This window comes from Falco rusticolus, chromosome 1 (genome assembly GCF_015220075.1).
Source record: "Falco rusticolus isolate bFalRus1 chromosome 1, bFalRus1.pri, whole genome shotgun sequence".
Taxonomy (NCBI): Eukaryota; Metazoa; Chordata; class Aves; order Falconiformes; family Falconidae; genus Falco; species Falco rusticolus.
In genome coordinates, this window is record NC_051187.1 from 80,039,176 (window position 1) to 80,062,200 (window position 23,025).

General features: G+C 42.7%; 1 protein-coding gene across 1 annotated transcript; it reads right to left on the reverse strand.

Annotated features, from left to right (window-relative positions):
• Positions 1–1,502: 1,502 nt before the first annotated feature.
• On the reverse strand, positions 1,503–22,688 carry LOC119147488 (neuropeptide-like protein C4orf48 homolog). Its single transcript, XM_037386579.1, has 4 exons — positions 14,516–22,688; positions 14,200–14,356; positions 7,685–7,773; positions 1,503–3,814 (listed from the first exon to the last, which is right to left on the reverse strand). The coding sequence occupies exons 2-4, from the start codon at positions 14,321–14,323 to the stop codon at positions 3,749–3,751; spliced, it is 279 nt and encodes a 92-aa protein (XP_037242476.1). The 5' UTR covers positions 14,324–14,356; positions 14,516–22,688; the 3' UTR covers positions 1,503–3,748.
• Between the last annotated feature and the right edge of the window lie 337 nt (positions 22,689–23,025).

The window sequence follows — 23,025 nt, forward strand, 5'->3', positions numbered from 1 at the left end:
CCTGGCCAGGGAAGGACTAAGCAGAACTTTGTTTTAGGCAAGGGGGTCTCTTTCCTGTCTGCCAGGAGAGGCAAAGGCAAACTTTCTGCCTTGTGCCAGTTCCAAAGAAAAAACATCCTTTATGCTTCCCTGCCTCAGGAAAGGCACAACAGCCTCAGAGCCTTTCTTCCTTTAAATTACCTTTAAACTACACCGGAATTCCTGTTAGCCTCCTTCAGCACAGCAAGTGCTTTCTCTCAGCAGCGTAAGATCTGTCTTCTGGTAGCAGCATGAGCCCTCTCCATAAGTCCCACTGCTACAGGAGGAGGACTTGTTTCTGGGTACCAGCCTGGGGCAGGTGAAGGAAGGGGCACAGAAACCATGTGGATACTCTTAAGAGAACTACCTACACACTTTATAGCTATTGCTTAGAAAATAGGGCACGTATAGTGGATGCTCAGATCAGCCAAGAGTTGCCTACAGCCTAGCTCTGAGTACAAAGAAATAACTGATTTCCAAATATGAGATTTCCATCTGGAGAGGGTGTTCCATAGGGCTTTCAGAGTATTCCACACAAAAATATGGGTAAGGAACACCAGCCCATACACTAGCCAGATTCAACTAACAATAATACTATTCAGCTTTGATGTTACCTAGCAGGAATCTTCATTACAAGCAAGATAGATTGTGTTCCCATTTTTCAGAATGAAATCCAGAGACATGTCTTCAGAGAGTTGTCCTGAGACTGAGCTCAAAATTCCTAACTTAGAATACACACAAAATTACACCTAAAGAAGGCATTACCTCAGGTATGAGAAGCTGTGGATATGCAGAGATCGTTACTAGGATTTATCCATCACTTGCCAAAACAGAGATAGCACCACGCTAATAAGATTATACCATTTCTCTTATAGGGAGGACTTGTGCATCTTTACAGCCTACCACTTGCACTCCACCTTGTGTACAAATGCCATGTGCCCAGTGCTACCTGCAGCAGCACTGCACCAAAACAAAGGAAGACACAGCTTGGTTTCAAAAGGTCAGGGGAACTGCCTTGGCTCTGCAGCAAAACTGTGCTGAAAGTGTGTGGGAAAACAGACCTCCTGCTTTAAGGCCTCCTGCAATTGAATGATTTTGTAAAATACAGTTTCTTCTATAATTAGAGACTCAATGGGGTTCCAAATTTACATTAACTTCATGAGCAATAATAAATTATTATTTTTTTCTTCATGCCATCCAGCAGTTATAAGGAGCTTTATCACAACCAGCAAGTTCAGAGTATGGAGTCCTTAAAAAAGGTCACAAATATCATTGCAGTACTTTTAATTTCAAGTAAAAGTGAGTTTGATTTTATACTTCAGCAAATAAGAATACATTCATAATTTTACCCCAATACAAGATTTCTTTATTTTCATATTCAAAATAGCATTTTTTCTCTGTGTATTTTCCACCTAATTAAAGACCAGATATTTACTAATGCACAAGCACTGTCATTTTTCAAATCAGTAACAAAGCACACCAAATACCATAATGCATCTTGCGCTTTTATTGTATTGTATTATAGACAAAGAGGAGTACATACAGAATAATCACTGTCATCACAACTGTAAAGTTGCAGTGTCACTGTGATCCCTTTGGGAGTCAGAGAACATCCACTTGTCATTCATTCCACTTTTTTATTGTAACAAGCTGCATGTATCAAACCTCAACTGTGAGCAACCATTTTTCTAAATAAAAACACAGCCAAAAAACCTCAGTGTTTGCTAACAGGACTTTGCAAGATTCTTTAAGGTACCAGCAGAATAAGCATGCACAATAGCAATACAAAACCATAGACACACTGCCCCCTGATAAGGTGAGCTGGGCTGGAAAATTCACAGGTTCAGTGCTGGAACTCCCTCTCCTGCGAAAAGCCAACTCAAAAAAACCTGTGCATTACTTTGGTTCAAATCTAAGTGGGAGTAAAGTAACCTAAGTTTAATATTTCACAAAGGAGTTGTGTTAAGCCTAGTGTTTTATCTGTAAAATAAAATATGGTCTATGATAAGAACCTCTATTGCTTCCTGTCAGTCAGTCACCACTGGAGTGTAATGCTGCTAGAAGCAATGTGTTGCTGTGTCATGCTGCTTCTCTTTTATACAAACTAGATCCTGATGACCTGTTAAGGGTTTTTCTAGAACACTACAAAGGACAAAGTGAATTTCCTGCTTGAAATGCAGGTGCAAGGAACCTTTTCCTTGCTGAGAACCACACACATGCTTTTTGAACAACTTTGGCAGAGTATATGGCAATACACTCCTTTGCGTTACTGAGTATGACTGCACACAAAGTTGGCAGTGGGTCACAGTTCCCTATTTCCCTGTGCCTAATGTGGTAGAGAAAATGGGAGAGAAGCACTTTGGAAACATACAAATATCTTCCATCATAACTTACTGAGCAGCCTGACAGCAAAATATCAGCCATTTATGGGAAGAGAGACAAATTCATAAGAATTGGCAAAATTACTTTGAAAACCACTGTTGTTGATACTGCTCCCACACTCTTGCTTGTATAAAAGCGTCTAGCCTGTACATAGATTCTCTAGCTGATACACAGATCTCTACTAATTATACTTTGGGGATGATATTTTAAGCCCTATGAAAAATCTTACTGTTATCTACAATAATTTTCCACGGGGGCCATTTTCTGCTCTCCTCCCCAAAACAAAGGAAAAAGGGAAAATAACACGAAAGGATTTGCTCTCCTTTTTCAAAGAGTAACAAGGCGCAATTTTGCCACCTACTACTACTACTACTACTACACTGCCTAAATTGTTTTGTTCTCTCTTGTCTCACACTGACTGCAGCAGGAATATTAATAGTATCAGCACTGTAACCCACTGCTATGGAATGTAAAGTCCATGCAAGAGCTATGGACCATTTTGGTAGAACTTAAATATTTCTCAGAATACAGTTTGCAAGAGACTCCTGGGCACACAGGCATTTTGTAGGCTCTCTGCCAAAACCCTGTGTAGAGGCCAGTTTGAGTGGATCAATCCAGTATGTGATTTGCTTAATGAAAGACACTTCTTCAGAAGATTTTGGCAGACGCAATCGGTTCAATTGCCAGGCAGTATTCATGCGATTACAAATGTTACTGATCACATTAGATACTTAATGCATCTCTCCAAAAAAATCACAGCTACTGTGCGGCTCTGAAGAAATTAAAATTGTGATACAGATTACAGTGTTTTCTGTGCACTGGACTATTGATACAATTGGGAACAAATACCTTCCTTGGACTGCCAAGCAGTGACAACTATTAATTTCTATATAAAGCCATGACTGCTTGTTTGTAAATGTTTAGCTATGCATCATTGCAAAGTAGCTTCCTTTTCATGTTAGGGATATATTCTACCATAAATGCATTAAAGAATTCAGCTCCATTGACTTTCACAGATCTATGGCAATTCACGTGTGCTGATGGGCTGGCCTGAGAATCCAAGGACAGTTTTTGGCTTGAAATACTAGAAAAGTGAGATGCTATCCTCTCATAAAAGCCACAAGTGAGACTTGGGCGCTGTTTCTTCTGTTGACATTTCAGCAGATGCAATATTGCATACAGTAATGATAAAACACATCAAAGCAAAAATTATCTGAGCTGTACCTGCCTGGATAAAAATTGTTTTCCTTATGGTGTGGCACAACTTGCACTCTGTATCTTCCTGTAATTTATTGAACAGTATTTTAAAAATGAATAAATGTCCATTGGCCAAATCCCAGTGCTCTTTTCAGTGTACTGCACGAAAGCAATCACACAGGCCTCTCTTTTCCACTCTCAGGAGGAGGGTTTCTGTCTGCAGAAAAACATGAAATCAAAGAACTGAATATATCAGTTTAAAAGATTATATAATTGATTATACCTAATCCCTCCACACAGCTGTAGCCAAGGTGCTTTGCTGAGTGAAAAATCATAGTTATTAGTGCTGGTTTTCATCCAGAAAAAGTGAAGAAATAAGTATATTCAGAACCAAGATGCACAGAGAGTATTTTTATAGTTTAAATGTTTTCATTTTCACAGTTAACTACTAGGGAGTAGGCTGTCAAAATTATTAAAGTGTCCTTTATAAAGGCTGAGAAAAATTCCACTTTCAACTGCACGACTCTTAATTCCTATGCAGTTATTGCTGGCTTCCTGTTGACAACGTTTCAGTACTGTATGATTTAATTGCACCAGATACCACGTGCTGAGGAGCCAGTTGTGCTCCCAGTTACACTGCTGTTTCTCTAGAATAACTCTGAGTTCAATCCAGCTGTCAGACTAACCTTGTTGTCTGAAACTCATGATTTTTCATGACTTGAGTTTGTGGCTCCTATTTTAACCTGAGTTAATCTACTGACAGTTGCCTTATTATCGAATCCATTTGGAGCTATGTCCCTCTTGAAAACTTGAAAACCATTCTCTACATACATCATTTAAAATTACTTGGTCTTGTTTTTGGAGCGCCTTTGTGGAAAAGCATTTACAAGCTTTTTTTTCTCAGTATGCAGGAAAGAATATTAACTTTAAATCCTTAAAGATATTTAAGTATCGTTTCTTTAATTGTGATCAAATAATTTAAGTCTTTTGTGTGTCCTGGTCTCACTTTTTGAGAAACAAAGGCTGAACTTCTCAAGTGGCACCATCATTTCAGAAGCTGAGTCTCCTGCAAGACTCAAAATTGTCAGTGCAAGCAACTCATGTTAACGAGTGCAATTGTGACTGAAGAGAAACTTCCTCCTGAGCATATCTTGTGGTTTTCACCCTGTGGTCTGTGGTCCCTCAAGTAGTTTGTAGACTGACTTTGAAGAGTTTCTTGAGAGGGGAAAAAAGTTACCAGGCTTAAATTCACCACGAATGCGTATCCCATCCGCACTGGGAAAAAACATTAAAGGTTGAAGCCCACTTATTAATAAATTATCTCATGCTCCGTGAAATAGCAAGGTGTTCAGGCTGCTGGTGTTCCTCTGACATGATAGCTCATGAAAAGTTAGTAAGAGCAAAGGGCTGATTAACAAAGACGCAGTTTCCAAAGGAATAGCCGGGCACTTCTACCTGGAGACCTGCTCCACCAAGCTTTTCCTGCTTGGCCAGCAGTACCTCTGTCCCCTAGCGGCTCCCACTCTCTGCTCCTCATTTCTTGCTCTCCGACTGCAAAATTTTGCAAGGAAAGGCAGTTTGAGAACTGCTTTTCCTTCCCCTCCACAGCCCTCTGTCCTTTTCAACTCAGACTTTTGACATCCACGTTTGCATTAAAGATGACTTGTTCACTTTCCTTGTCTGCTTTCACTTATCGGCTTAGTGCAGTGGCAGGCATTACTACACACTGTTCCTTGCTTGTACAATGAAATCTTGGATGAGTGAATGCTCTTATTGTTGTGAGCCCAGTAGAAATCATAGAATCACCTTAACATCAAACAGGCTTACTGGATTTCACTGTAATGCCAAGCTGTCACTGTTACCACAAACCCTGCCTAGGCATCACTCATGACTGCTTACAGGCAGGAAGAGCAGATCTGGGAGCACTCAATTGTAAACTGAAAGACTACGAAAAAGAAGCATCAATTACAAAATTAATTGCAGCCCTCTTGGCATTGGCTTAGGAAGTCCCTGGTAGGAACAGTCCTGCATGGAGTTTCCCCTTGTAAAAACTTTCAAGACTCAGGAGTTGTTGGACGAAGTTGTTTGTGTGTAAAACTTGAAAAATTATAGTTGGTCAGCATAAACCAAGCACCAGTGGAGTAAGGGTATGGAGGCTGTACCTTGCAGAGAATAGAAAGCCACAGTGTGCCATTTGTAAGGCCCTGGACCCTGCATTTCACTTTTGTATCTCTGCATCATTCAATAATTTGTACTTAACTGAAGCATCTCCTCCAGAAAGGGCTTTGGAGTCTCAATCCAAAGGCTGAAAAAGATGGACAGTAATATACCCTTTCTTTACTAGCAGTACTAAACTCTGACAGTTGTCAAAGCGTGGGTGATGTTCCAGATAACTGGTTGTGGTTGTTTTGATGATGCGCTGTTCCTATGCCCCTTGTTCTCTAATACTGAGGGCTGGCTGAATCAGTGCCTTAGCATCTTAGGCCTGTCCCAAGTCCTCACTGAAACAGCTTACCCTGCAGCACTCTGAGGCCAGCCTCTCCCTTTATATTCTGCCTCACTCTTAGGACACAGCATTGCCCTTTGATGGGTTGTATTCTTACTCTGCTCTGCAAATACAATAGCCAACACAGATATGTCTGAATATGTCTGTAAGTGGGATTAAGGAATTGTGCTGCCTCTGTTGCATTCAAAAAATCTTCTCAGTGTGGCTTAGAGAAATTTAGTACCTGCTTTAACTTCCCATGTAAAGTCTGGTGACAGTATAAGAACCAACACAGCTATGATTGCACATGGTCTTGCCGTGTCATGTGAAATGTAAATATTTCAGCTGAACCTAATCCAAACTTAGGTGAAATCCCACCAGGTACCAGAACAGCCTAGCGCAGCTGCTGGAGGTAAAGAGTCCCTATTCACACTCTACCACTGAAGAGTTATTTAGTATTATGCTAGTGCATGGGAAACTTTTGCAACGTAACCCATACTGCACTCAGAGCTCTGCCCTAATCAGTTTGCTCTTGATAGCTCAAGAAAGCTAAAGTCACCCCAACCTTACTGTGTAGGGCCCTACATGATTGCCCAAGGTCACAAGAAAGCAAAGGCAAAGCCATGTAATTGCCCTTCTGTGTTATAGTTTGAGAGGCACAATTAATTTACTACTCTGGTTGACTCTGCTGTGAATGATAATTTGAGTAGAGCATGACTTTAGAGAAGCAAGGAGCCCTTCTCACCTACCAACAGAGGTGACACGGGTCAAAGGCACTGAGCAGGCACCTAAAGGAACTGGGAGACGTGGCTGCGAACTGGTTTCACTCACCACAAGTTGCTTTACTGTCATGTTGCCAGCGTTAATGGAGCTGTTAGGGAAGGAGAGGCAGGACAAAACACACATGGTGAGGCTTTATTAGAATTGAGAGACCTCCTGCCTCTTGCAAACTTCAGACAGCATGGGAACCACTGCGATAGGTCCTACCGCAGTCAGTGTTTATGCATACTTACGATCCCACATATGCATGCATTGCTAAAATCAGGGGATTTAACACACCCTCATTTTTTGTTCGTTGGGACCTCTGCAGCACAAGACTGGCATGTGAGGAAAATGCCCTGTGTGTTGTGATAACTACCCGAGCAAATGTGCTTCCCTCTTTTGCACAGACTATCGATCCATGAGCAAAGAATATATGTGCTTCCCTTTCCTCCCTGCCAGCCCTGCCTGCCACCTTCTTGCTCTCCCATTTGCTTTCCACTCCTACCCACTGAGCAGTCAGTCCACAGCTCAGAAACAATGTTGTGAGGTAGAGAGAAAATCAGTTTTCTTGTTCTTCTCTCCTTCATGCATCATCTTTCCTTCTTTATTTGATGCAGGGACTGTCTGGGGTAATTCTTTAGCCTGTTATGCAAGAAGTTAGACTAGATGATCTTTAATGAACCTCTCCAGCCTAGGAAAAAATAATCTGTACTTGGTACAATCCTATTTGCTGAAATGGAAGTGAGTCAGCAGGGATGTCATTTCTGCTATACGCAGACAGGCAGACCTGGCCACTTGGCTATAAAGGCTAAGTAAGAGCATTTCTATAGTAACACATACCCGTGCGTCTAGATTATATGCCGTCTTCTTTAAATCCTGCAACGCCCTCTGCATGAACTCAAATGCATGGCAGTCAACACAGGGGCGACCTGGAAAAAGGTACAGAAGAAGACATCATTGTCACAGCATGAAATCTGGAGTGCAGCAGTACAGAGGGGGAATACTCAGAGACCTTGTAATGCCAGGAGCAAATCCATTTTGCCAGGCACCCACACCTGCATGTGCACAAGGTTAGGGCTGCCCGTGGACAGGGCTGTATCTGTCCTTGTGCACATGTCTGAGGACCAGAAAAAACACAAGAGCATTTTGCTGTGTGTACTCTTCTGAACACAGCTCAGGCTTCATTCTGCCCAGCGCCGCGTGCCTTCAGCCCCCAGCCTCTTACCTTAAAACTGAAATCCTCAACCCTCCTCAGACACGGGTTAATTGTCAACTGAAAATAGCAGTTTGCAGTGGTTCAGAAATCAGACAGGCAGGTCTGTTTTTACAGGAGCTCTTACAGAGCAGCCTGGCAAGGGACAGTGCCAGATCTGTATTTGCTTCCTTTCACCTGCTGCTGTATTTTTTCTCTGCCAGGAATGCAAAGCATCCCACTGGCTCTGCAGCTGGTGCCAGTGTGTGTGCACAGAGGGGCAGGGCAGGGAAAAGGCAGAGAAGAGGGGGAGAAGGAGACGACAACAACTAGAATGGCTCACTTCTGGACCTGGGCATTTCCACTCTGCCAGGATTCACCCTGCACTTAAGCCCTTTTGTGGGTTTTTAGGAGAAGAAATGCAGGTACTGGAGGAGGTGCAGGTGGAATGGGAAGAGAGGCCTTCTGTACTGATCACAGAGCCCCCGTGTTGGGGGGAGTGCTGAAACCCTTGCCCACAGGCAGCCACTTGTGCTGCTCTGACAAAGCAAAGAGGGCGCAAAGCTGCTGCTGAGATAGCTGGGGAGCTGCCTGGAGCCAGGGACCTGCTGTGCAGCACTGCAGCACCCCATGCCTGGCACCCTGCTGCCAACATGGACTTAGCAGTTGGGCCTGACAGAAGGGAGCAGCCAGAGTGCTTCTTGGTCCCCAGCAAACCTCTTAGGGTCTTTGACCTGTTCAGGAGGTGTTTCTCTCCCATCCATCCTCCTCCATCTCCCCTCCGTGCAGCTGACATCTCAGGGAGACCCCGGGATCAAGCCAGGGATTGAATTCCAGGGATATGGGGAGATCCAAAGTCTCCACCTCTGTAAGTACATCACTCACAAAGACTCCAGGTCCAAGAGAAATAGTGACAGGATGGTTTCGAGCACATTTCAAAGACACACAACCCCCTCCTGGTTTCAGTATTTCAGTGATTTAATTTTTTCCACTTCAGATCATGGAGCAGAGTCCTCAGAGAGAACCTGCATCCTCAGTCTGCTGTCAACAAATCCATCATTTGCTTGATGCCATGGTCTGCTCCCTCCCCTTGCTGTGATCTCAGAAAGCACCCTGCCCTGGCTACACCTTGGTGAAGTGCTGCATATCTTGAAGTACTTGTTACTAAAGTGTTCTTAAAATCAGAACTTGATGGAGAAAAATCCAAACTTCGGGTCATAAATGAATGTCTCCTGCTCTGGCAGTGTGGAGAAAGCTCTCTGAGGAGTCATGAATTCAACAGTCAATCATTGCCTGCTACCCAGGAAATCTTCCCAGGCCCTTATAAAGGCGATGGCTGCATGGAATCATTCACTGGTATTTATGGCAGCCAAGTGCTCCTGTGTGGACGGGGAGGTACTAGTGGAACCACACAACTATGCCAAGTGGTTGTTTCACTCTGCCACCCCTGTGAAAGTAGCTGCCCTGGCATCAAAGCAGCCTCTGCAGGAAGATGGTGGTGACACTGAGGATACCTGCCTGGGCAGCTCTGTGTCCTGGGTCAGCACATGCGAAGCTACTCACACCACACTGCTTTTTGACGCCACCATGCAGATGCAGACAGTTTCACCACATAATGGGATATTTATTCATACTTTCTAAAGTAGTCTCCTGGGCTGTTCTTGATGAAGAGTCCTTCTCCAGGCACAGCTATCCCTGGGTCAGGTTAGTACTCCTGCCTGCTGGGAGCTAGCAGCCCTGTAGCACTGGCAGCGAGAGAGCTCATGTCATTCTCCAACCAGCTACATCCCAGTATGGGACACATCATTTTGACTTAGAGCAGCACAGAGAGCACTCACTGAAGCAGCACTACTGGCAGATGAGAGGACAGCGAGGACAGCTGTACCTGGGAGGAGGTGATAAGCAGCCGGGGAGGTGGCTAGCTATAAACTCTTCCACCCATGCAGCCCTGCAGAGCTTACATCTGTTCAGCACTTTGGGAACTGAACTAGGGCAGTTCTGATCTCTCCATCAAGCACTAGCACAGAGCAACTTGCAAGCAGTTCCCCAAATAAAATAGAGGTGATACCCTGTTACCTGGAAAGCCTGTAGCTACAGTCAGACTTTTACCAGCAAACCTGCCCAAGTACTGATTTAAACAGGCTTTTAAACTATTACACTAGCCAGATTCCTGCAGTAGCCAATAGCAAATACTTAAGGAATATATAAGAATAAGATTAGAAATGTTCTTCCAGCCTATCAAGATGTTTGAGGATATCCTGAGTCTGACTGGTGTTTCTACATCTGATAAGGTTGCCGTGAATTTTTCTCACATTCATTTGCCTCATTACTTCCTGAATCCATGTAAACTTTTGGCACCTACAGCATCCTGTGACAATGAGTTCCACAGCTTAGCTATTCAGTGAGTGAACAAAATACCATTCCTGTCTGCTCTGAGGTTAACATCTGCTGCCTTCATTTCCTGCCTCTAATTTTTTGCAGTGGAAGAGACCGTTATTAAATATTCACTATTTTTGTCCAGCTTATGACTTTGCTGCTTTCCATCACTCCCTGCCTCAGTGTCTCCTTTCCAGACTGAAGAGCTGGACTGGTAAACTGGCCTATTTAGCTAGACTTCATCTCTCTTCATGCTTACAATATTTTCAGTAGGATGTCCATGGACATTTCCCCAACATATGATCTAAGGGTCTGTTTTCACAAAGGTTTTAAACAAATCTAAATGTGCTGTTGCCAATAGCAGCAATCCCACCCTGATTTCTGTCCTTGGCTACATGTTCCCACACTTTCCGTCACTTACAGCAGGAGTAACCATGCAGTTGCTTGGTCAGCTGGATTGCTGATCTTTTTTTCTCCAGATCAGATCCTGAATACCCAAGTTCTGGGGCCAGAACAAGAAACAGGGCAAGGGCAGGAGGCCAGGTTATGGGGAGGAGGGCAAAGGCAGCATAGGCTTACATCAGCTTATAGTAATCATGAAACTAAACCTAAGTCGCCTCATAGCAAAGTACAGCAGAGTGCTATTAATTCCTTGCTGACAGCTGGGAACAGACTATCATTCATAGGGAGACTTAACAGGTTTGTGGATTAACATAATGAGAATTATCAAGAGTCAGCTATAATTCTTTAAATGGGTCCTGTCAGCACGAAGACTGTATGTGTCTTTGTGTGTTTGGGGAGAAGTGGGGGAGGAGAGCCTAAAATATGCTTCTTGGCTTCTTCTTGGTGAAAAACTGGAACTGAAAGCACTGTGGAAGTCTGATTTACTTTCCATCACATGCACATGGCATCTACTCTTTGTATTTCATGCACCTTGGCTAATGAAAACAGACTGACCAGCTTCTGTTCTTCAAATTCCACATTTCAGCTTTCACAGTGGGTGATCTGGGCTATAAATGAAATGGGAGATTGGAGAAACTACTTAATATTTTTTCTAGTGGATTGCATTGAACTTTAAACAAAATAATCCACAAATGTTAGTAAGACCACTTCATACTCGAACAGTTTTTTGCATATGCAAAGTGCTGTGTATAAGGACATGGTTAACCACTGCTAATTAGCGTTATTCATAAAAAGCTGGGCCTGGCTCTCTGGCTGGCAGAAACTATGCCAAGCAGAGAGCAGGTGATGGTACCCCAAGCCAGATATCAGTGCCACACAGAGGGCAGGATCCCTCTGCAATGCTAAGAACTGTGACTCACTCTCATGCTTCTTTCGGGTGACTCCTGCACCTCCCACACTTGCATGAGGACATTGCTGTCCCTCTCCAGCTCATGCTGCTGTAGGAAGAACACATTTCTCCCACCAAGTGGGAGAGTGAGGCTGTAGGGCCGTGTGGTCCACAAGAGATTGTTCCTACTCAAGGCATGTTTCCAGTACCACGTCATCCACCTGGGAACAGAGAAAAGCATCGAGCACCACACTGGTCTGCCCTGCAGAAGGACACCTAGTACGGTTCATATACATCATATACCCCTGCCAAGAACATGTACTAGAGCCCCGGTTTTGTTGCTGGGTCATTCAGGATCCCACAGCCACCAGTTTACCTGGGCTGACAGTATGGACTTAAGTGCCAGCAATGGGGAAGGTATGTGCACGTGCGCCAGTAGCACTGCCCCCAAAATGGGTCAGTGCCCAGGAGGATCCACTCCATGATGAGAAATAGCCAGTGCATCTGACATCAAGCAGGAAAAGATCCAGGAATGTCTGCAGTATGTCACATCAAAGGTCTGCCTGGCCCACTGTCCTATTTCTCATGAGCCACATCACTTCTAGTACAACAAATGTGTCTAGGAGCATTCCCAAGCCTTGAGAGCAGCTGGCATAGGACAGCTCATATCTGGAACAGATCTGGAACAATTTCCCCTTGAATTTACCCAATCAGTTCTGCAATCCCAAGAAAACTTTTAGCATCCATAGCTTCCTAAGGGAGGACTTCCACAGGTTAACTATCAGGAAGAGACTAGATGGGCAAAGGAAAGTACCTGGAACACTTAGCAGCTATGCAGCACTGTCTCAACAAGTGGCTGATTAGGAGCATCCTGAGTTTCTTGCTGCTTTAAAACTCTGTCCCTACAGCAGCACAGAACAATTCGCCATCCATGATCAGCTGAGAGTCTTCCTCCTCACCTGGCCTCAGACATAAATACCCTTATGCATTCGTAGCAATGCTACCAGCCTCCATTACTTAGGACAGAGCAGCCTGTCTCTCCAGAAACACTGGACACAGAAACACTCTGACCTGCCCTTCATTCCTCTCTCTCACATGCAGGAGTCAGACAAGTCAAGGAACCTTCCTCAAGTGCTCCTCAGGGGTCTCAGTAGCTTGGCCAGAAGATATAAAAAATACAACTCCTTGAGACTGGGGTCAGAGACCCTGGCCAAGAGTTTTGTTCTACAGATAAAATGGGAGTTTCCACCACACAAGCAGAGTAAGGAACCACGATATACTTTGCCCCAAAAATGTGTTGACTTGCCTCTGCTAATAGACACACATATAGGGCACATATAGTTTATTTTTCAAGCACGATATTCTCCCTGAGGAAACAAAATGGACTACTTGTCACAAAACTTACTAAAATTAATTAATACCTAAAAAACACACACACAAAATAGAGATGAGGTCAATGAGGTCTGTTTAAGAACCAAAACTTAGCACTAATAGAAAAGAATGGAAAAAGAAGGGAATTCAGCATGTAAACTCTGTAGAGACAAATACACATAGGTGTATTTGAAAACTAGTAATGGAATTATAGGAGAATAAAACAGTGACTAAATCAGGTCTTCTATTAAATATTTCTGCAGCCATGTGAAAAGATAGCTGCGATACAAAGTAAGCATGACTAAGAACTAAAGATAGGTTTGTATACAATTACCTTCCTTTTTTCTTTTTCCTCCCAGAGGATATTTTCTAATGAAAGGCTACTTTCCACTTGTTATCAGAACACCCTGAGAACACTGACTCCATGTTTTGCCTCATTTTGGAGCTAAGAATGTTTAAGTAGAGACTTGCTCAAAATGACAGAGGAAGCTAATGCAGAGCTGTGATCCAAATTCAAGAGAACCCAGCTCCGTGGTGTGCTCAAGCCAGTCTGTCATATTTATTTATTTATTAGATCTGCAGAATAGCAGCAGGATTTCAGAAATCTATATACGCTTTACAAATACACTGATTGGGTAAACCTCCCCTGTGTCAGTCTGTAGTAGTTACAAGAAATTTGAACTTGACCTATTGTTCCAGCTAAATACTAAAATAAGAAAAATGTAATGCCTTAGCAGAAATAGACACAAATTTTCTTCCAACAATATCCAGACTAGCAAGCATGTTATATGTATTGTGGCAAATCTTGAAATGAAACTCTCTAGAAGCAGATCTAAAAGACCTAAACCCAAAGAGCTTTGAAACAAGCTCCAATAAAAATTATAGTATGCAGTTAGCATTTTTTTCCTAAATGACTACTAATCCTTTGCTTACGTGCTGTTTTTATAAGCGTTGTTTTCATGGGCTTTGCTGACATGTTACAAACTCATCATTACTCCCTCGCTAATCAGGCAATGCTGCGTTTTCCTGGAGCTTAAGGTCTGTGTGGCTGCTGTGAGTTAAGTGGAGGAAAGAAAGCAGACGCGGTGCAGCGGGAGGGCATGAGTGCACATGACAGGTACATACTTTCTGCAGGAATCACACTCCCAGGGTCCTGGCTGGCCCCTACAAGCCTCATGCTTAGCAGGCCAACCACTGAGATGAACGGGATCGCCACACGCATCACACTCCAGACAGACGGCAACGCCATTATCTCATCAATAATTCAAGCTATCTTCCCTGCCTGAAACAAGGAGAAATAGTGAAAATCAGCAGTTTGCTACCACACACAAACCCACAAAGAAGTGGACGAGACCTGATAAGCACAGACCCACATGCGCACGCAAACAAACCCACATGCCATGTGCTTGCAATGCACCCCACGGACCAGTTTGCCCAATACCTGATCTTTTTCTTCGCCTGTCTGCTAGACCCTTGGAGCAGTTGTAGCAAGCAGGAGAGGCTCCAGCAGCCGCTCTGAGCATGCGCCCCCTCTGCATCCCCCTTCCCTGATTAGGGTCATTGCCATGGAGATTTGCTATAGCAACACCGAAAAATTGGAGCTGCCAAGTGGAGAAGATTTAAAGGGACCACAATGTGGTGAATGGTCATTGCTGAGCTCCTCCCCTGACTCAGTTCCTCAAAGGCCATGTCCTCTTCTTGGTGAACACTGGCTGCTGCTACGCACGTAAGAGGGTCTTAGGCAATCTTTGTGTTTGTCGATTTTATTCCCAAAGGGAATGTGCTGAAATATGCAGCTCCCATCCCTTGCTTTAGTTGTAACTCAAAGTGAGATTTTGTTCCAAGAGGTTTAAAATGAGATTAAAACTCCAAAGCTTGCTTGGAAAAATAAAGATGCAGGGCCTGTTGATGGTGCCCTGCACGCCAGGGAAGACTACATTATGGTCTTCATTTAACTACCTTGAAAACAAAGCCTTGTGGACAGCAGCAACATTGGCACATGAACCAGCCCAGGAATATGGATCCTGCACAGGATCACACTAGGTAACCATGATAACAGCCCAGTCAAAACCTATGTACTGTCAAAGTTTAAAGACGCTCACTTCAAGATCAACTCTTGATCCAGGATTTTGCTAATAGATTGTGTCCTGACAAAGCTCAAGCATGAGCCCTTCTGGATCTCCATAAGTAACTGGCTGAAATCAAGCCTTCAGGATGTGGAGGTGATATTTTTTGATACTTTTTGGAAAAAAGAGAGAGACACTTTCAATACCTGTTTGCCCCAGAGTGTGGTTCAAGACTCATCTTTGTTGTTCTTTCACAGGAGGACACTATGTCTCCTCTCACCAGGGAGCAGCCTCCAGCCTTCCTGTTCTGTACAGAATAACTAACCTGCCAAGCTGTGGAGGTACCAGCCTTCCCAGGCTGAGACACAATTTACCCCTGGATGTCTTCAGCTCTAGGGACTGTCACCAGCAACGTACTCTGCTTCTATTTTACTTGTTCCTGTGGCTTCCTCAGAATTACCTTTTACATCCCTCATTTCAATGCTTATGCTTTTTGCACCAGGTTAATTTAAAGGTCATCTCAAAGGCCCCCAGGCTCTTGACTGCTTCCTGGCAAAGTGGAATTGCCTTGTGCATGCAAGACTGCAGAGGGGCAGCCCAGAGTTGTAGAAGCAATTCCTACAAGAGTAACACATTAAGCAAATTTTTAGCCCAAAGTGCAACTGAAGCTCAGCTTCCATTGCATGGAAGGTCCAAATGAAAGTCTCAGCCAGTGGGGTCTTCATAAGGTGAGTCACGGCACACATGCACCAAAATGGCTCCACAGACTTTATGAGAAACTGAGACTCCTAATCCAGACTCTGAAGTTGGATGCCTGAAGTGAGTTTGTGTGAGATGGCTCAGTTTAACATTGTTTGTCTCTTCACAGGCCTCAGATGCCTGTTAAAGGAGCAGTTCTGTAAGAGCCAGGATATAATGGAACAACGTTGTACAGTTTGCCTATACACTCATCTAGCGCTGGTCACAGTCTAGCCCTGATCTGCAGTTTTAAATAACACCAAATGGAAATTCTGGCACAAAATGCAAACCTTACACTTCCATTCATGCTGGCATATGTGTTTCTTGCGCATACCCTCATTATGGTCCCATGGCCATATCATACTTTTCATACATGAGCTTCAAGAAAAGGACTGAAAGGAATTGCCTACAGATGCAATAACCTTTGATAACTTGGAAAGCACTGTTTGTTCTAATATTTTTTCAAGGTATCAATATAGTATTTTCTAAAGTCATAAGTATTTTGTAAAACCTTTTTCATAATTGTTTGGTCTTTTCAGTAGGTATGTAGAACAAGCAGTGCAACACACGATAAAGCAAGGAAAGGAATTTGACATCTCAGGGAAGAAGGCCAACCACAGAAGTAAGTAGTGTCACCCACCCTAAACAACTGCAAAAAGTATAAAGGGGATCAGAGCAGAGAACTTGGGAAAATTTGGAATAAAGCTGAAGGTCTTGAAATACGTCATTCCTAGGATGCCAAGACTCCAAGGATGCCTACACATGGTTTGGTGGTATCTTGTTATTAGGGCCTCTATATCACAGCAAAGTTTTGCATAGTCGTATATGCATCCAATAGAGCTTCTCTGCGAGAGGATGGACCATCTTTGTCTTGGTTTCTGACTGCTCCACCACCCAATATCCAGACTTAACACGGCAATAGTACCACAGAAGGGGTCCTTGCTGAACCGGCCTACTGCCATCCAGACAGTGCACCACCATTGAACCTGGTCCCACTTGTGACACTGGGAGGGATCTGTGGTAGGGCACCCTCTATCCACCATCTAATGGGGTGGATGGTGTTATTTTTGTGTTACAGCACACCGCTAAGCTTAAAATAATGCCCATTTTTTTAATTGCTTGGTGCCAATGTAAAACAATCAGACATTGAACTTGCAGAGTTGGGTCAGTTTTTGTGTCAAATGACATGGTCTTTAAGAAGCATGAAAGAAGTTCCCAACTGCTCTTGCTAGCAGAACCGTGTGGTCCAAGACACAGTTCTCAATTCACAGGGAACAGAATCTGGTCTGCATGAAGAAGTTCCAGAAATCTGTGTTGTTCTATCACCTCCAGCAAAGCTGAAGAAGAGAGAAGCGTGAAAGCATTTGCATGACTTGCTTTGCTATTATATCCCCTATTGCCTACCCCTATGACTAAGGAATATCAGTACCCAATTTAATTTTAAGGATGAGAAAATTCCAAGAGATTCATAGGAGTCCAACTGCTGTCTGGAGAATGTCATAGTGAATCCCAGAGGGCTGTTGGAAATATTTGTACTTCATTTTCTTTTTCTACAGAGAAGCCATGCCTAATTATCATTTGCTAACAAAAGAAGAGTTTCCTCCAAAATAATCAGAACCACCCAGACATTTATTGGGAAGATGAGGGCAGACATCTGGTAGCTCCCTCAGAAAATCTCTTGTTGATGCCTAAGTGTCACAGGTATTGAAAGTTACATCTTTGCACTGAAGGAACAAAATGTATGTACCTAGTTAAAATCACTAACTTTAAAGGCCTGAGTTAGATATGTGTGCCTAAAAGGAAGGTGCAGGCAAAGGTTCTAATTTTAGAACTCTATTATTATACTCATGAGTACACATGGCAAGTGGGGTGGTTAATCCCACTGTAATATGAAGTGTTAAATCATTGCCTGCTAACATGGCCATAAGCCCTTTTTCTGAACTCAAACAGAAGAAGAAAGCACAGAGACAGAAAAATCTGTGCCTGGTTACTATTACTTGAATAACAGAGTGGCAAGAGAATACAGGCCCCAGAAAGGCCAAGTAGCAAACCCAGATGCAAATAGTGAGAAACATGAAGAATAGCAAGAAAGCATTTTTTAAACACATGGAGAGTGAGGAAGACAGAAACCAAGTGAAGAGTTTGTTCTCTGTTCAGTAGAAGGGGAAAGTTAATCAAGTTGAGGCCTAGAAAGTAATAGAGGTCTTAGCATCTGTTTTACCTACCCAACCAAAATAAGGCAAACTAGTGAGCAGCAGGCTAACATAACTAATACCAGTGCACAAGTTTTAGGTAAGAACATTGAACAGAAATTTGCTTTGGTTACATACGCTTGTAGGTTTGTGGCACATCACTTTTCTGGGTTTCAATCTGCCTAGAGCTCTTTTTTTACTCAGGGCTATCACTAGACCTACCTCAGGATATTTAAAGAAGAAACCAAAGCAACCACCATCAGCAACCATTGCAGAGAGCTCAGGGAAGATGTGAGCTATACCGGCCATGGAAAAGGGTAAATGTAGTGACTATCTTTAAAAGGGGGAAGAGAAAATCTCCCTTATATGACACACAAGCCAGTTTACCATCAGTCCTTATGAATGTTTTAGAAGCAATAATCCCACCAACAAACAGTTTGTAAGCATTCAGAAAACAAAAACTGGAGTTGCAAATAGGAGGTATTTGTCAAGAATCAAGTCAAACCAGTTTAGTTTCCTTCTGTGACATGGTAACAGGCCTTGCAGGTAGGGAAAGCCAAATTTAATCAACTTCAGGAAGATTTGTATTGCTGTGTTGAACAGCATTGTCAGAAGCAAGCCAAGGAAACTGCTCTGAGGCCAGCAAAACTGGTTGGGTCACTGCTGAGCCCTAGCAATAGGTCACTGCCACTATGGAAAGATATATCATATTGGGTCTGCAGAGACTCACTTAGTTCAAGGGTTATTCAGCATTTCATTAGTCAGCTGGATAATGAATAAGCAAAGTGGTTATTTAAGATGTAACATCAGTCTGGAGATTATAAGCAGTGCTGGTTACAAACTATTTAAATCATACAGATAAGTTAAAAAAAGGGGGTCTAAAATAATAATATTTTATAAGGACGAGGACAAGGTGCTACATTTCATCAGGAATAATCAACAGCTCCTATTTGGAATGGGGAACAGCAGGTTAAGTGGTACTTCTACGGTGGAGCTAGGGAGTCACAAGCTGAAATCAGTCTACAATATTCTGTCATTGCCAAAAAAATGTGATTATACAGGGATATAAAAAAAAAGTGCAAGATCTTAGACTGCCTTCAGCAGAAGGTCTGAGCTGCAGTATTGCATCTGGTTTGGTCACTGCAATACTAGGAACTAGCAGAGACACCAACAGCAGCAGAAGTAACTAGAGGTTTAAATTGCATCAATAAGGCACCAACAAAGCCCCTGGAAAAATTCTTAATAACAGGGATGGCACTGGGATGGATTGCCTGTCAAAGATGGGGATATCTAAGCCTGTAGGCATAAACTAGACATCATTTGGGAATGGCACTGGGACAGCTGGCTGTGCATAAAGACAAGGGATGAACTGGGTGATTTTTTATGGATACCTTTCCCGTCCTATTTTTAATGATCCTATGATTATGAGAATCATTTTGCTTCCAGGCAGTCACTTCCCAGCTCTCTGTGTTCTAATTCCAGTATAAACACAGACACCCCTGGGAGAAACGCATTGCCCTTGCACAGCATCTGAAATTCAGGCTATTTCTCCCTCCCCAGTTATCAGGGCAAAGGCAATGTTTTTCTGGCCTAAGCAAGTATGATGGCTAAAGAACATTCCCATTTTGGGATGAATCACTGATAAGGGAATTCAGAGACACTTGGCTGCAGGGCAGCTGCCAGGGCCCACCGCTTCTTAATCCTCCTTTAAATAATTATTTTACACTCTTGCAAATGAATTGAGAGGCAAGAGGCTGGTGCATTGTAGATGTTTCAGCCCATAAACAGAATAAATTGCATTGCCTTTTTTTCTGGCAGCCATCTCAGGCCCTGAGGACTGAAAATTAAAGCGCCTTGTACTTATCTTGTCTCTCATGCCATGAGGTAATGATTCACCTTTGCTTGATGGCTTGGTATCTTCTTTAAACACTAAGTCTGAGGTTTGGTGGGGGAGAAAGGTCTCCTTCATGAAATGACAAATTTGTTCTTGGCATCACTGATTGCCAAGTTCCCCATCTTACAGCTTCCTGGAAAACCCTTCAAGAACCCAACCACAAGCTAAACCATGGTCGGCTATGAGCCTTTGAGACACTGCAGCTGTCCCAATGAAGTCCATGTGACACTGCAAAACAGGGATGTGGCCGCAATTAGGAAGTATGATAGAAACTTAGCCCCAAGATCCTTTAATGCAGGAACTAGTCAACTCCAAGAGGCCTCTTTCACCACAGTGTAAGATGTGGAAAAGCATTCAGGCTTGATCAGTTCTCCAAAAATCAACTGAAGCCAAGTGTGACAAGCAATTTTAAACACCTTCTAAAGCCTACAATGCTTTCTGCTACACCGGGGCTCCTGTCAAGCTATTGTAAAACAAAGGTCAGTTCAGGCTTTCGGTTCCAAGAAAAAGTAAGAACCACTGGCAAAACACCAGTTTTCCTAGTTCATATTTGAGGTTTGCATTGGAGTGCTGGAAATTCAGCAACTGTCACTGTGCTAGACAAAGGGTAAAACTACAGCATAGGCAAGGGTTGTGTAATGCTTGTGTACTCTCAGTCTGAATGCCACTGAGAGTGAAGCTGACCTATTTGCCTCACTACTGCCTGTCTTATCCCTGTCTAGGAAGATATAGACATGTCATTTTTTACTTGCTAGAGAGCTGTGTGCAAAAATCCCTTCTTAATTCTTGTGTTCTGAGAGCAGAACCTGTTGGTTGGGTTTTTTCAGCGCTGGGATAGGGGCACATTGTTCTGCGGCTACCAAAACCAGAGTAACTAAAGGCACAGGCAGTTCTGTGAATAGCCTGTATGTGCATACAGAAAGGGGAGGTGGGGAGACTCATTTTATTTTAGAAAAGCTATCGACTTCTGGGACACGGTTCAACCTTCCATGGGTAAAACACAGTTTGATTTTACATTGTATGTAAAACAAACCATGCTTTAAATGGGCAGTATACCAGCTGTCAAAAAGCATTTAAACAATGTTCTGTTCCCACTTCAATGCAAGACTGAATTGTGCATTAGTCATATTCAGTGCTGTTGGCTGAAATCAGATACTTTTCACAAGTTGGATGCTTTATTACAGTGTATATGTAATCCAGGATTAATGCAAAAGCTGCTTAAGCAAGAAATCATGTGTATGAAATTTACCGCCTGTATGAAGTTCTGCTCTTCAACTGAGGAAAAGAAACAACCACAATGCCCAGACCTTTGCAAGTCAACAGCACTAAAGATGGCCTGCAATGAGAGCCTTGACTATAAGCATTCGCAAATGCAGGCAACTTTGATTTTGGTCCCAAAATTTGTGTCTCTCCCAAGGCCCTATATTAAACTGAAAAGTTTCAGAGTGAAACCATGCTTGTCTTTTTAGGTTGTAAAGAGTTGAATAGATATAGCCTCACTAAACCTGGTATCACCGGGAACTTTAAAGAATGTTGGCATTTATGCAAAGGAAAATGCTAAGTTTCACCAGGCTTAGTGTGGAAGCCACACAAAAGGACTTATTTTTTCCTAAATGAACATTGGTTTGCTCAAAATATTTGACATTAAAATGTACTTTATGTTAGCGGATCTTTCCATTAATTTGGACTAGACGCAACTCTGTTATACAGAAAAGCTCCTACACTATTTCGTAGAGAAGCCCCTTAGATAAATATCCTTATGTATATCAAAATGTCATGCAATAAAAGTTTTTCGCACTTAAAGCCAAATAGAAGCTGTGTTTTGTCTGTACGTTCTGTAACAATTAACACAAAACCCTAACTGCTGTAATGCATCAACTGACACTTCATAGAGCAAAAACTCTCAGCAATGTGATTCCTTGATTTCTCTGTCAGTGATACCTACTGGCTTTTGCATAGCCAAATATTTTTGGAGTTTAGGAAAAAAATAAAGGAATAGAGTAAAATTAGAGTTCTAATCTTAAAAAAAAAAACCCACAAAAAACCAAAAAACCAAACCAAACCAAAACCAGAAAATACCATCAATGCTTAGAAAACATCTAACAATTAAAAGTAGTTCAGGGTGGAGGCTGCCATTCCATTTGCCTGGGCACGAACATTAAGTGTCAAGTGCACCTATTAATGCACACACACAGAGTATTCAGATCCTCCCATGCCAAAATAAGAACCTGAACACTGGCCTCCCTTGAAACTAGTGCCCTGCTTCCCATATGGAACAGTCTGTCTTTCCAGTTGATTTGGACTCTCGAAGAGTGAAGCTATATAAAGAATAATGAGAGTTGCCTGTCCTGTTCCATTTTCAGACTTGATTGACAAGGAGAGCAAGCTATAGTTTTGCCACTTAAATGATCAGAAAAGTGCAATATCACTTACTTCGATTTAAACAGCAAAAGATGCTCAAGGCTAATGAAGACAAGCTGATATGTTAGTAAGTTTTCAGCAAGTGCATGGTTTGTTCAGAGCAGAAACAAATGACAGCCTTGACTATCAGGAAAGAAAAGTCTATGATGACCAATGTAAGAAATAGAATATATGCAGGTATTTGCATTTCCTTTCTCATTACATCCATGCCTGCAACTCTTTTTCTTCTGTTTTAAGTCACTTTTTAAAGTTCAGGAGCTCAGAGGCCTTGAAAATACCTTCTCTGCCCCTCCTTATCTCTACAAAGTTACAGTCAGAACAGCAAGCTGGAGTTAGAAGGTTAAGAAATATCTACATGGAGATTAAATTTCAAACCTATGCATAAAAGAAAATACTGTGTTTGAAACTAGAGCAACAACCCAGCATATTTTACATTGTGATTTTTATTTCGTAAGTTCACAACACCTGAAGGTGTGATGGCCACCTTCCAGTGCTACTGACATGACAACTTCTTTGCCCCAGACAGCTTTCAGTGCAGTCACAAAGCAAGAGACAACCACATCATGTACTGCAGGGGATAAAACAGGACAAGTTGTACAGCAAGGAGGATGCATGCATATTCTGATGGCCCTATTAACTA

Bases quoted from the DNA above. Each gene is read 5' to 3' on its own strand.
- LOC119147488 (XM_037386579.1), bottom strand. From the start codon at position 14,323: ATGGCGTTGCCGTCTGTCTGGAGTGTGATGCGTGTGGCGATCCCGTTC. The intron at 7,774-14,199 runs GTATGTACCTGT...ACCTTTTTCCAG, and splicing joins GAGTGTGATTCCTGCAGAAA to GTCGCCCCTGTGTTGACTGC. The intron at 3,815-7,684 runs GTATGTGTTACT...GTTTTTCTGCAG, and splicing joins CATATAATCTAGACGCACGG to ACAGAAACCCTCCTCCTGAG.